The following is a 15,026-nucleotide window of genomic DNA, read 5'->3' as shown; positions in this document are numbered from 1 at the left end:
TTTAAGCTGCTTTTGGGCCACTTTAAGCCAGACATGGCAAATATTTACTCGAAGCATTGCCCCCGAAAAAAAAGAAGGAAGAAGGCGGTGGGATGTTCATCAATTAAGTGTCATCAATCATTCGAGGATGGATCAAAATCAGCGACTACAGCCATGGGCAAACATGTCACGGTACAAAATATCGTTTAACCTAAAATGCCAGGAACACACAAAAAGTTCTTGGAAAATCAGAGGGCCGCAAATCATCCCTTACTCACTATTTAACCACCTAATCATACAAAAGTTAATGTTCCACCTTCGAAGGGCATATCAATTACAATTGGTGACCCCGTTGGGTGACCCAGTGATTTAGAATTTCGTGAATAAAACTCAAAACGCTAAAAACTTTGGCTCTGTTTTATTTGACTGAGCTCAAATCAAGCGGAAACTCAAACACTTGGTCCTCCAAAACGACTTGTGAAACAATGCTCCATTAATGGCGCCCAACGAATCTTCTCGAAAAAATCGAAATCAATGTCGAGCGGTTGCAGTTATGATTATTGCAGTTGTCAAAAGTTTTCGAGGGATTCGAGTATTTTTCTGTGGTGGAGGATACGGTGGAGAATGATAATGGGCTGGGCAAACAGAGAGGAAAGGTTTATGCAAATGCCGGCAGGGCTTTTATACACTGGCAAACAGACAGCGATGGCTCGCTAAAAAATGCTTATGACTTGTGTAAACAATTTGGCCAAAGTCCTTGGTCCTTTTGATATCCTTTTACGTGTAGGTATGCCTTATGCCTTCAGCCCCTTCGACCCCATTCGCAAAACTCTCTATTCCGAAGGAGCAACTCCAGATCCAGATCTCTGTGGTGTAAAAATATTTTATGGACTTTGGCATTTTGCTAGGGAAAAGTTACTTTGCCCCGATAAGCGAGCGCATGTGTGTGTGTGACTTCCGTTTGTCCTTGCATGTCCTTCCTTGGCGATTCGATATTCGCACACATTCGCACACATTTTTATGCATTTTCTTAGCGGCCATTTTTATGCCCGCACACGTTTTCCATTAGACATCAACAGGACCGACAGTCATTTCCCTATTTCCCTCGGCGCTTCCTTGTTTGAACTCTCAGTCTCAGCATGGGTGAAAAGCCCAGGGAGTCGGGATGATGATTTTTTGGACAAGCTAACTTGAAACCTGTCACTCCCGGATTTCTAATTGAAAACTGGGTCAATTGCCGGGTGGCACATTAATCAAATTCGGAAGCCCCGCTTCGCTTTGCATTCGTCATTAAAGCAATTATCATGTTGGGACAATTACTCTTTGTTACGATGGAACTTGGAACTGAAACTGCTGGCATTTCCGTGGCAACTTCAAGCTGGGAAACTTCAAACTGCGGGAATCCGGCGAATGGAAAACTGCGCCAAGGTGGCATTAATCTTCATAAGCGTGACAAGTTCATTAGAATAGCAAACACGGCATTCATTTCCCACTCACAGTTCCCCCAACTCCGGAAAATTCTTCCCCTTGATGGGCTGCTAATTGGCACTGTCATCTTAAGCTTATGCCGGGCTGACTATTTATCAATAGGTTGCTATTAAAAAACTTAAAATATATCATGGTATTTTGCAGATTTTAAATAAAATCAATGATGTCATTTTAATGGGGTTAATTAAATATTCAAATATTTTTCTTTGTTTTATGAAATTAATTTATGAACGATTTGTGAAAAAACTTAAAAAAGAGAATCGAAAAAAAAAGGAAACGATTGTTGGGTACATTGTTTCATACCTACATACCTATATATACGAAAATTCCTTATTAGCTTATCCTGCATGGTCACGACTTTTATTTAGGTTGTTAAGCATTAAAGGAGTGTGTAAAAATGATCCCTTATCCCTCCAACGTCTCCCACTACATACATACATCTGCGCTTATTTTCCACCGTGGTTCGCATAATTCCGCGGATATAATTTTTTAGCGAGGCGCTGGAGCGCGACGCGGATAATGCGCATAATTTCTATGCCACGTTGGTCACCCGAAAAGTAAATGTACACACAGCAAAGTCGCCCGTCCGGAGACGGGGAACCACCGAGGTCGACCTTTGTGCCAGGACCAACCAACTAAAGCAGCAACAGCGAAGGATTTTGGCAATGGTTTTTCCAGGGGAAAGGAGCGAAGGGGGGAACTTTGAACTGGGAGCTGTGCCCATGAACAAAAGAGGTACATGCGAAAAATAAAACCTATTACCGGAATCATAATTATCTTTTATGGCCGCGTCTGTCATGACGACATTATGGCGTGGTCTGCTCCTGGTTCCCCATCCTTTGGTCTCATCCCATCACCCTCTCTTTCTTTATACAGAGAAAGAAAAATTAATTAAGTCTAATATGGGATATATTAAATTAATTACTAGGGAATGGAATCAATAAAAAATTGTTTCACCATTGATGTATGCTGTAAGTATGCAGTGAAAAAAGGATTACGCCTTTTGGAATACATCCAAAGTACTCCACGTTTAAAAAAAAATTGTCTTGCATACTTTTAGACACCTTCAATAGTGATCTTAATATCCCTGTAAATTCTTATGTGTTTTTAGAATATTACTTTTATGTGCATTTCACTGTATCTTTTTTCTGTCTCTCTCTCCGCACGTAGCAATAAAAAACCGCGAAATGCGGCCAAGTAGCGGCAGAAAAAAGTAACATAAATTACGTACAAACCCCCAAAGCCCATAGTGGGGTTAAGGGTACAGGGAGAAGGGGGCGGGGTGTGCGTGTTTGGGGGTCCCACAAATTATGTAGTCGGAATAATATTTTCATTACGGCCAGGAAAACACAGTTTCGATTCCCCCTCGCCAGACATCTGTCGCCACTTTTGCCTTTGGCCGGCTAAAAACAGGTGTTTCCTAATTTATTGGCTTGGCCTGCAGACATTCATTCCCCATCCCAGTAGTAATTGCCATCCCATTCAGAATTTACTTGTACCTCCTGCGAAATTATTATTAAAACTAAGGATGGGGGGCAGAAAACATTGTCTGCGGCTGGCAGACAAATCAAAGTGCCAACATTGCTTGTCATGTGTTTTTTAATTTCTAATATTTCACGCGTCACACGGCCCAACCATTGGAAAAGTACACCCCACATCCATGGATTCACCACCCCAGAGTAATGCTAATGCTCCTGACAGAGGGCTCTGCCATTGTTGTGCACTTTGCTGCAAATTATGCGAGACACGTCGCCCAGCCGCATTATTCGCATCCGAACAGATCGAAAAAGGCCAGCGCTCTGAAGGTCTGGAGGTGTGCCCGAGGTGCAATTCTCTACAGGAAGGGGAAGGGGGACAAGGATCAGATCAGGAAAGAAAGAAAAGGGAGCTATCCTCAGGCCAACTGGCTTGAACAGCTCTACGTGTGATAATTCTGGCACCGCTAAAGTTTTAACAGCTCAAGAAATCTTTTTTTAAAGATATTGAAATACCTCTTAAAAAAAATTGTAATATTAACAGAATGAAGGATTTTAATTCATAATTAATTATATTGATAAAGAATTTAACATTAAATATAATTTGTTAAAATTATTAAGAGAAGGCACAAAAATCTTTTAATTTAGAAACATTTATGAATGTGCTTAAAAGTGTGCTGTAGAAAAATTGGTCATGCGAAATTAATTTTGTTGCATACTTTTAGGCGGCATAATAAGAGATTTACTAATTCATCCCTTTTTTTAACCGTTTAAAGCTTAAAATTTAAAATAAAAATAATAATAACTTAATGTATAAACATCTATACCCACATTTTGTTACTCCCTGTAATTTACAACCTGCTCAAGCTGCCACATAGGTAGCAGTATACCTGTTATTGTTGAATAAATATACCCTTTAAAAAAAAAAAAAAAAAAATAAAATAATTCATCCCTTTCAAAATATACTATATATAGAGTTCTTTCTCTAACCCAACAACTTTTGCTACCCTGTATATTAAGCATTGGGAATGGGGCTCTCTTGTGGTGGCTGTTCATTTCGCCCAAGGCCAAGTGTGTGGCATTCCCCTTGTTAAAAAGCGCAAAATGCACGTGCTGCCTTTGTGCGAATGGCGCTGTTGTTGTTGTTGTAATTGCTAGCCGCCGCCTGTTGACAGGATACTTCAACTATTGTTTGCCAGGATCCCCGACTCCTGTTTAATTCAGCATGAAATTGGTTTGTATTATGATTTTGCAGTCGCTCCCTGCCTCTGGCGTTTTCCGCAAAAACACCTTTTCAAGAAGTGTTGGCGGTGTCTTAAAGCTTTAGAAAAAACACTGGGCAAAGCGAAAAAGGATCCATAACAAATATTAATGTTTTCCTATATGGGTATTCGTGTATTTACTGCGGAAAAAGTTCGCTTTGATGCTGCTGCTTTAATTAAAAACTGCGCGCTTCGCGTAACTAGCACTTGATTAATTTTTGGTTGCACGCAAAAGTAAAGCGAAAAAATGCAAAGCAAAACAGAGGGACACGCCAAACCGCAAAAAGCAGCAGGAAAAAAGGATTCAAATTAATTATGTCCATGCTGTGTGCTCCTTTTTATTCCGGGGGTTTTCGGAACGAAGCAACGAACCACTTCCACTTTACGTTATCGTAAGCGTGCTCTGCATACGAGGTGCAGGATATTCAGGATATGCAGGATATGGACAAAAGGATAAAAACGAGGACCCAAATTCAGGATGAGGACATTGCATGCTGTTCTGCGAACTGGCTGCCATTCATCTGGGTGAACTTTGCAGCTTAGTGGGCGGTTGGCTTTGATATTGAATTTCCGCGAAATGAAATACGGACACTGACCACGGGCAGTACGGATGTTATAGGGCAGAAGTGGGCGTGATCACTGTTTTGGTGTGATTTACAGGGCAGGAGGTGTCCATAAACCAAATGCTCAAAGGGGGAGGAACTTGAATCTGCATTGTGGTGAAGATATTGTGTGTATATTACCGAAAGCATTGGAAACAAATAACAAAAAATGTCTACCAATGGGACTATTAAATAGTTTCAAGAAAAAAAAGTTTGAAAAAGAAAAATCACATTCTTTTATACCAGTATACCAGATTTTAAAGTACTTGGCTGTATTCTTGATTACTAGGCATGTCAATTTATCTCTGTCCGTATCTCTGTCAGTATGCCTGTACGTATGTACACTGAGATCTCGGAATCTCGCCGCGTCCTCTCTATAGCCCACGGCATTATTTAAAAAGATCAACGATTTGCAGAATAAATTGTATTTTATTATATTTATGAATACCTATCGGCAACAATTTTTCAAATCGGTGCATTAGCCAATAAGTTTGGTAAGTTAAAATTTAAATATAAAGAAAAATTTGGACTTTACTTTAAGGTAGTTAATCGTTTTCATTGTTTTATCTTTTTAACGTTTTTTTTATCCATCATCATTTCCACCTTAAGCATATTCTCTCAGGATTTTCAATACTCAGTGGTACTTGATCCTCATTCTCGACTTGTCCTTCTCCTTCTTCTTCATTTTCGATTTGCTTCTCTCTTCGATCCCCATTTTCGGTTGTCGGATTTTCGTTTTTATATTTTTGCCTCTTAAACGAATTTTTTCGCTGGCTCTCATCCTTGTGTTCTTTCAAGACTCGCTTTTTACCTTTTTCACCTTCCTACAGGAAGAAATTTGGGTCAGGATACTCAATACTCAGGAGTACTTGATCCGTATTCTCGACTTCTCCTCCTTCTTCACTTTCGATTTGCTCCTCACCTCGATCCTCGGGTTGCGCTTCTCCTGGTGTCTGATTTTCGTTTTGATAGCTTTGCCTCCTTAGCGTTTTTTTTCGCTGGTACTCATCTTCGTATTCTTGCAAGAGTCGCTTTTTTACTTTTTCATCCTCCTTTCTTTTATTAAATATATCCACTATCCGTTGAAAGTTTTCGGACCATTGGTGATACAGGTCGTCGTTTTCCTCATAGTCCTCCAAAAGACACAGGTAAATCGTATCCACGGCCATCGCGCAGACCCCAAAGACCCCCTTCGTTATGAAGTAGGTGACAATTAAAACAAAAATTGTGGGCCACGTATTCTCCTCCATTGACATTTGAGGCAGGATGAAGTAGGTGGCCAGCCCAGCAATCGCCATTATCACAATTCTCGAGTATAAGGAGGTCCAGTAACTGATCTGTTCTACCAAAAGCCCAAGAGATGCGTTCGAACTAGTCAATTTCGATGAGTCTTTGCCACTGTCTGACAAATTGGTTCCCAGGTCGGCGCATATGATGTAGGCATTGTAGTATGGAAATTTCATATAAGTATCTAAGCGGGTAAAAATGTGTGTAAAGATCCCGGGTAAGACAGTAATCAGGACCCGGAACATTAGTTTAGTCGTATTACAGATCGAACCCTTAGCCACGGTCCCAAAGTGTTTGTGAATGCCGGCGAAGAAAGTAGTGTCAAGAGATCTCCCCGATTTACAGGTCCAGTAATACTTACTAAACTTGGTAGCCTGCACCATATAGCTGAAGTCGTAGATGAAGCAGTCCAGAAAGACTAAACAGATAAAGTTATAGATGAGGGCGCACATAATCCAAGTCGAAAGGGTGTTATTGTCCAAGCTGCAGGTGTAGGCCAAATGGGAAGTACAGTTCTGCTGGAAAGTCTTAAGATCGCAGGGTTTATTCACCGCGTAATTAGAGGCTAATCCCTCGCATTTCAGCTCTTGATCATCATTCAATTTTTGCAATATAAATGAGGGATTTTCTATGGAGTTCAGATACAGGCCAACTGCGATTGTAAGACCCACGGCAAATATGAAGAGTACGAAGCTGAAGAAGGGGAAGATCAAGGTGCTGCAATTCTTGAAAATCGACCTACTGGCCTCCGTAAATAGAGCAATCACAATATCGATGTTTGAAGACTGCTCCTTATGCTTATTGTACATGAAGAACAGGATCGCAAAGAGGACGCCTGATGCCAACAACCAGTACTTTCCTTCCTGCCAAGTATTGGCACGATCGTTAGCGAAACGATACAAGCAGTATCCCAGGGCACAAAGAGGTATTAGGAACACCGTGCAGATGGAGAACGACAATAGTTGTTTGGAGAAGAAGGACAAAAGAAGAAAATATGCGAGTGAGACGAGCAGTGCGAGGACGCAAACCCATAGGATGACAAACAAGGAGCTTCCTTGATCCTCGATAATCTTTTTTCCCAAAGTTAGGGATCCGTAGCTGGCACTCGCCAAGGCGTTCGTCGCCGGATTTCCAAGATTGGCCAGCAATGTCAAATCCTCTACGTGCTTTGAGAAAGAATGCTTAATGCGAAGGCAGGCATCTTCGCGAGTAGCTTTGGCAGCCTTCGGCAAGTCGGGGAGGTATTCACATAGGTCCTTCAAAGTTTGGATTTGGACCATGCATCGGTGGTTATACGGGCTGCTTTTGGTGTACCAGCCGGCACACTCCTTGCGATCTATTGCCATATTTATGTCTTCTTTTGTTCGAATACGGACCTTGGTCTCCTCCGTCAGGCAGATGAGGCGACTATACAGATCCTGGAAGCTGAGTTCGTCCTTCATTGCGTGCCAATCGAACGTGCTGTCGGGACAGGACTTCACGCACACCTGATAAATAGATCATAGTAATACGTTACACAGAGAAAATTTACAACGTGTTAGGTGCGTTTTCATATAAAAACGCTTTAAAAATAAATATAAAAAATTTTAAAAATGCAAAGTAAAATTAAATTTGTATGAAGCGTTTTACTTTTTCAAATGTTTCACTCCTTGTTTTGCACCTAAAACTTTTGATAATTTTCTCTGTGTATAATACTGATAGACACTCTAACGCCCCCATTCGCCTTAACGGACTTTCAAATGTGGCTGGCGATTACAGCTTTAAAGATTTAGGAAAAGTATAAATGAAATTTTGTTGGTTTTAAAAATACCTATCAAAATGTAGAAGGTATTTTTTAAGTCGCACCATTCATTAATAAGTTATGAGCAAAAATTAAAACGTCTGCTAGATGGAGCCATCAAAAATTTCAACATCCGCAAGATGGCGCCAATAGCTTTAATGACTGCAGACCTCCATCTCCTTCGCTTTGCCTTATATAAACTTAGGATTGCCAAAGCTAACTTCCTTTCTTGTTAGATTTAGATTTTAAATTTACGAAATCAACATTTTTATACCCGTTACTCGTAGAGTAAAAGGGTATATTGTATTCGTGCAAAAGTATGTAACAGCTAGAAGGAAGCGTTTCCGACCCCATAAAGTATATATATTCTTGATCAGGGTCACTAGCCGAGTCGATCTAGCCATGTCCGTCTGTCTGTCTGTCCGTCTGTATGAACGCTGAGATCTCAGAAACTAGAAAAGCTAGAAAGTTGGGATTTCCCACACATATTCTTGGGCTTCTTACGCAGCACAAGTTGATTTTAGCCGAGTGCCCTCTAACGCCCACAATCGCCCACTAACGATTTTAAAATGTGTCTGGCGCCCATACCTTTAAAGATTTCCGAGAAGTATAAATGCAATTTTGTTGTGTATAATTATACCTATCAAAGTGCAGAAATCGGAAATCATTTTTCAAATCGGATCATTAATTAAAAAGTTATGCGCAATCAAAAAAAGGTTATATATCCATCTCCCTCGCACTTCCTTTAGCCGAGTGACGGGTATTAGATAGTCGGGACACGAACCCGACTATAGCGTTCTCTCTTGTTTTAAACTACATCTATTTAATAATATTTCCTTACCTTTGGGGTCTGACATTTCGAAAAGGGCAAGTATGGATATTTACACTTATCCATGTCGAAATAGAACAGATTTGTTCTGTTTTCCTCAGAATCCACCCCGCACCTTCGGCCTAAGGAGTCCATGGGCCTATAACTGCCGGCACTAAACGCATAGATGATGATTGCTATCCACAATAGGAAGAAGAACTCGTAGACTATCAACCAAGGCACATCCGTGTACGTGTGATACCTCGGACGATCTGGTATTCGTCTGGCCACCGTCCTGCAGTCCGTCATCACTTTTTGCTGAAATTGTTAGTGGAGAATTTAATAGTGTATCCTTGATATAAATTTAGCGATCACTGCTACTTTTGCAGTCCAAAACTTTTAAATTTTTTGCTTTTTGAATGACCTACCTGTTTTAAGACACTCACACTCACTTAAGAATAGCGGCTTCAAAAACCTTAAACAACGATTCGTGTGGATTCGGTGGTATCCAGAATAGAAGTGCTCATTTTATATTTACTCTCCGCCTTTTATGTAAGACTCCAAATCAGAATTCATATTAAATGGAAATAATCAAAATCTACTTCCGAGATGTTGGGCTTGAACCCTAAAACACAGAAAATCAGTTTCCAAGAAATATTTACAGCTCTTGACTAGCAGTGCCATTAGTGATAAGGATAATATTAAACAATGGTTCGTTTTCAAGATACCTAGAAAAATCCAAGGCATTGGTTTGTTACACAAAAAAGTATTATTTCTGCCTATCAGTTCAGCCACCGATTTCGGCGAAATGTGGACGAATATTTAAATGTACTATGACAAATAAAATTGGGTATTCCGGCTACAGTGCTCTGATTGAAGGTAACTGCTGTTTAAAAAGTATAAGGCCAATAGTTTGGGAATTTAAGCGGGTACCAAGATAATTGAAAGTTTGTTTAAAATATTTATTTTACAACATTTATTATTTCCTTAATATAAATATTAGATGGGTTGAAGTAAAATTAAAGCATATATTTAAAGCACAAATTATTGTATTAATTTTAGAAGATTTAACACCTTATTTTTGAGCCAACAAGCCTTTAACATTTGCCCCTTAATAAAGTCGCGACAAGAGTGAAAATCCTTTCAGATTCCTTTTGTTTCCTGCGGCCACGTAGTCCTTAAACCTGAGCACACGCACTCGCAGATACTCACTCCACTGCAAAAGCAGAGACACAGATACAAATTCACATACTGCTGCTGCAGACTCTTTGGCTTCGCAGACAAAGGACACAAAACTCGTCCCTGCTGTTCAGATATTAAATACAATATTAATAATCTCACATGTGCGGTGGGTGGGTGGTGGGTTGACTTTGGGTGGATCTTTCGGGTGGGTGTGTCGACAGCAGCCGCCAAAAGCCGAAAGCCAAGAGCCATCAGTCATCCACTCAGCCACACACACTCGATTTTTACCTTACTCGGGGAATAAATACTTGTAGACTTTGAGCCGCAGACTGGCGCCAGGCCAAAACAAAGAGCCATCAACAAAAGCGAGATACATATAAAGTAGAATATCTTCCTTCCCTTCCCCCGAAATCCCACCCAGAATCCAACCAACAATCGCTAATGTAAATGTTTGTCTGCTATTTGAATTTTAATTACTTTTCGCCGCGCTGGCGAAAACTATTTGATATCCCCGCCGAGCTGAGAACCGAAAAACCGAAAACCGAACTCACCTAAACGTAAACTTTTTAATGGAATTCCTGGCCAGAAGACCAGAAAAACTTTCCACTCCCCATTTGCCGGGATTCGAAGGCCAATCGGTGGACCAGGCCCACAGGCAAAGAGCCAAAGAGCCAAGATCGTAATGCGCCTTAATTGAAATAAGTCCCCGACCAATTGTTAGACGCACAGCCACTTAAGCTCGCACAATAAAAGGTGGAACTCGCACTGAAAAAAATTAAAAATAAAAAATTATAACTAGCTCTTAGATATAATATTAAATAATTAATTTGGCTTACTAAACCTTAATGCCTCGAAAACTGCACAGAGAAAATGATCAAAAGTTTTAGGTGCAAAATAGGTAAAACGTTTTTATGTGAAAACGGCACCTAAAACGTTGTATAATTTTCTCTCTGTGTATATATTTATTTTATTTTTCTAAATTTTAAAAAGTCAATATCATTAATATTCAGGTATACCCATTCATATGAATTTAATGAAAATACATTTGGAAATGGATTGGTTTTACTTAATATTAAAGAGTAATAAAATTAAAAATAAAACGTATCTTTTATACCAAAAATAAAACAATGTGCAAAACTTAAAATAACACTTTGTTTTTATTTATTTTATAATTATTTGGTATTACATAAAGGACATACAAAATGTATAGATCCAAAGGTAATTATATAGGCAATAAAAAACCTTAGTTTTATCTTCTTATGCATCTCTTTAATTTTGAATCATTTTATATCCTGTTATGTTCTCTATTCTCCCATTTTATTTCTCAGTGTTCTTCTTTCTACACTCCCAATTGCACAATCAAGAATCAGCCTCAGTCTCCTTTTGGGTGGCATAAATTTTGGAATTGTTAGCCGGGGCCACTTGAACGGAAACGACTAATTCCCGTTGCCCAGATTGAGATGCCCCACTCCCATACCATTTGGGCGAGATCCTTTGAGACTTTTGGACTGGTCCTGGTGTCTGGCATCTGTTCCACAGACTCACAGACACAGAATAGCAGCGTGATTCCTTGGGCGGCACAAAAATATTCGGCTGGCTCCCGTGACTTGGAAATGCTTTTTATCGGATTGAGACGTGCGGTGTTTCTTTCCACTGCGGTGGAAACTTTGCAGGAAATTCAATCAAAGGTACAAGTTAATCCCGCGTGAGTTCATAAAGTTCACAAGACAATTTATTTGCCAGGCATCCAGAAAGTTTTACCTTTAAAAAAGCCAAACAAAGGTAAGGAAAAGTTTTCAAAAATGCTTGTCAATTTAAAGATTTTATTTAGTTAGAAAATATAACTTAACTTTGTGTTTACCGTCTGTTTTTTGAGACGCACTTGACTTGATTTTAGCATATTGAACTGATTTATAGAAAAGCACGAAGAGTAGATACTTATTTTTTCTGTGATCTAACTCAAAGCGAAGCGGCATAAATCACGCGCCTTTGAGCTTTTTGAAGTCTCCGAGGAAACTGCGCGGATTTTTGGCTGCTGAAAGACAAAAGAGTTAAGGGGCAAAAAGAGGCGAAGGATTCTGGAGTGTGCTTCGATTGTGTCTTCAATTAGTGTTAAGAGCTTGTCAAACAAGCAGCCAGATTAAAGGAAAGTCGATTTCCCCCCACCACCACCCACTTCCATTTTCCTCTGCTAACATGCAACTAACCATGGCGAACACGTTTCGATTGTGGGCGTTTCAAAGGGGAAGGGAGATTCGGATTCCCAAAATAAAGGACTTCCAATCGATGGCCAATAGCCGTGAGCTCATTTCACCTCCGAAAAAGGAGGCAAAGGCAAACATCTAATTGCCTGGACAGAGCAAATAGAACAAGGCACTGGGGACTACTTAGGACTTTTCTCCTGGCGATAAAGAGGTGAAGGATTAATAGCAAATAAATTGATGCTGAAATGGCGATTACCCAAGAAGGACGAAGGATAAACATTTCATTTTGCGACTGGCCAATAAATCACGGCGAAAATTTACCTATGAAAAGGAAAATGTCAGCTGTGGAACAAAACAAAATTCCCATTTAGACATTATCATATGAATTTCTTTTCTTCAGACATAAAAAAATAAACAACAAAAGCCAAATGTTGCATAAATTCGGCTGCCACTTGATGTGTGTATTACAACAAAAGGTGAGCCAAAATGAGGGATGAGCGGCGGCCGAGGGTGGACCAACATTCTTTTGGGGGTGACCAATGCCGGACAATGCACATCTTGCATAAATTTTCATAAATTTCAGGCTTTGATTTATTTCATATATGGTTTTTTTTGGGTTGACTTCTGAGGGAGGACATGGCACATTGATCTTTGGCTGAGGTTTTTTTCCCTGAAGAACCTTTAATCAAAGTTTCCCCAAAAATCGTTTCAGTGAGAGTGAGAGGCACAGGCCAAGGCAAAAAGTAGAAATTGTTTGCATGTTCCACAGAAACAATCAAATCGCAATTTACTGGCTCATGGAAAACCGATTTATCGTTGGCGAAGTTAGTCGGTCATAAAACATCCATTAACTTCATGTCAATGTTGCATACGCACACACTCAGAAAATGAATCGCCCTGAATTTTAGAAAATCGCCTATGGATTTGCTTCACTGGCGATTTTTTTCTTTAAAATAAAAAAATTTTCTACTGGTAAAGAAAATTTTCTTCCAATTAATCAAAATTCATTAAATTCAAGAAATATTTCAGAAATATAGAAAAAAATCGCCAGTAAAGCAAATCCATAGGCGATTTTCTAAAATTTTTTTTTGAGTGCACCATATACCCAGTCCCTGCTGTATCCCCTGGATTCCGATGCCGATTCCTGCCGGACAAGCGTTCATTTGTGGTATTTTCCAAAGGGCGGGGCTTTTCACTTGGGGGCGTTGCAGGCCGCGTTGTACGGTGCAAATTACTGGGACTCGGACGAGAAATCGAAATCGGACGAAACTCAACTGTGGCCTCTGCAACATGTCAGCGTTTTATTGTGGAGAAAGCTTACAGGGTAGCAGTTGTCGTTAAATTCCAAATTCTGAAAAATCACAAAATAAATATAAATAAATAAATATCACAATATATTAAAAAACATAGTTTTACCATTTTAAATCCCTTTATTATGGGGTATTTTTAAGAGGTATCCCATATTCCTGGACCATTTTTTCCCGCTCCATCAGGTCCTTGCCAATGACACGTGATAAGAAATGTCGGGCGGTTAGATTTTCAGGGAGGTGTATGCTGTAATTGAGGGCCGAAGGGCCAGAAAAAAGCTGCTGCAAAAAACAATTGCACACGTAGGCAAAAGCAATTTGCCAATTGCCGCAAAGGAAATGTCGCCAAATGTATCTTGCACTCTTTTTTTTGGGGCATGGGAATGGAATTTCTAAGGGAAAGGCCTGGTAAAATCCGCATCCATTTCGCCCCAGAAAGAGAGTTAATTGCTGGCGTCTGAAGTGAATACTTCTCGCTGTCATTTGCCATCCATTGGGGGGCGGAAAAGCTGGAAAACTGGCTGGGGGGAGTGGCAGTGTGGGCAATGTGGGCCGCCTTGGCGGAAACTTTTGAATTACCTCAGTTACCCAGGAGTTTTCGAAATGGTTTTGCAAAGGATGGGGATTCCTTGAACTGGGGGAATTGCTACGGTTACAGCATTCAAGCCTCGACGCCGTTTTCATTTATGCCGTTTCAAGTTGCTCAGCCAAGCAGCCGAGCATTTTCCGGGGGTAGGAAAATGTTTGTCTTTCATTTGGCTCATCCTCCGAATTTCCCCGGCCGGCGGTGTCTGCTTAACAAATTCTCTACGATTATTACCTGCTGTTAAAAATTTCATAATCTCGCAGATAATAATTTAATGCGTCGTTTTAGTGGCCAACATTAAAAAGTTTGCCAAGAAAATTTTCCCGCAGATAGGGAAAATTGAAAGGGAGTGGGTTGGGTGTTGGATGGTTTGAGTTGGGGGGTGGCGATGAGGTGACGGAAGAACCTTGTCTGGCTTTTAATATTGTTGTAAGCAGGTAATTCCGTTTCCCCTTTGCGGCTTTTGGCCGATAAGCAGCTGGCCCTGGCAACTGGCTCCAATTTAAGCTGCAATTCATAAGCCAGGAAATGGCGGGTTAACCTGCTCGGGGGGTTAACTAAGTGATCAGCTTAATACTCTTCTACTTAAGAGAATTGCAGTTTAAATAAGCAGTAATATATATCAAAAAGGGTTTAAATAAATAAGCTAAGTTTCAGAATATTTATCTAAAGCAAATAATATTACAAACTATGTTTAAAGTATGTTAATGTGAACAATTTGTAGAAAAAATATGTATAAATATATTTAAAATAATAAAAATATTTTGATGAAATCAATGTTTAATAGATTTAATAGATTTATTTTGATGAAATCAATTAAATATATGATAACCTGTTTAATAGATTTAACGTTTAATAGATTTAGTCTCCCAATTATAATTATTTTCCCATCTATTTTAGTGAGACCGAAAATAACCCTTTTAAAAATCTATTTAGCCTGATCCCACGAAGAGTAACTGAACTTGGCAAAGTTCCCCTGTCCATTCTGGTCCCTTGGTCTCCTGGTCCCAAATGTGCGAACATTAGCACGGCACATCGAAGTTTATCTATGACCAGGAGGACAACC

The 15,026-nt window shown here is 39.8% G+C and overlaps 1 protein-coding gene across 1 annotated transcript; it reads right to left on the bottom strand.

The window, feature by feature from the left end:
- Positions 1-5,630: 5,630 nt before the first annotated feature.
- On the bottom strand, positions 5,631-8,990 carry LOC108059636 (choline transporter-like 2). Its single transcript, XM_017144995.2, has 2 exons — positions 8,715-8,990; positions 5,631-7,580 (listed from the first exon to the last, which is right to left on the bottom strand). Exons 1-2 carry the CDS (start codon positions 8,988-8,990, stop codon positions 5,631-5,633), a joined length of 2,226 nt encoding a protein of 741 aa, XP_017000484.2.
- Positions 8,991-15,026: the final 6,036 nt, after the last annotated feature.

This window comes from Drosophila takahashii, chromosome 3R (assembly GCF_030179915.1).
Source record: "Drosophila takahashii strain IR98-3 E-12201 chromosome 3R, DtakHiC1v2, whole genome shotgun sequence".
Classification (NCBI taxonomy): domain Eukaryota; kingdom Metazoa; phylum Arthropoda; class Insecta; order Diptera; family Drosophilidae; genus Drosophila; species Drosophila takahashii.
This window is presented reverse-complemented; position numbering and strand designations above follow the sequence as displayed.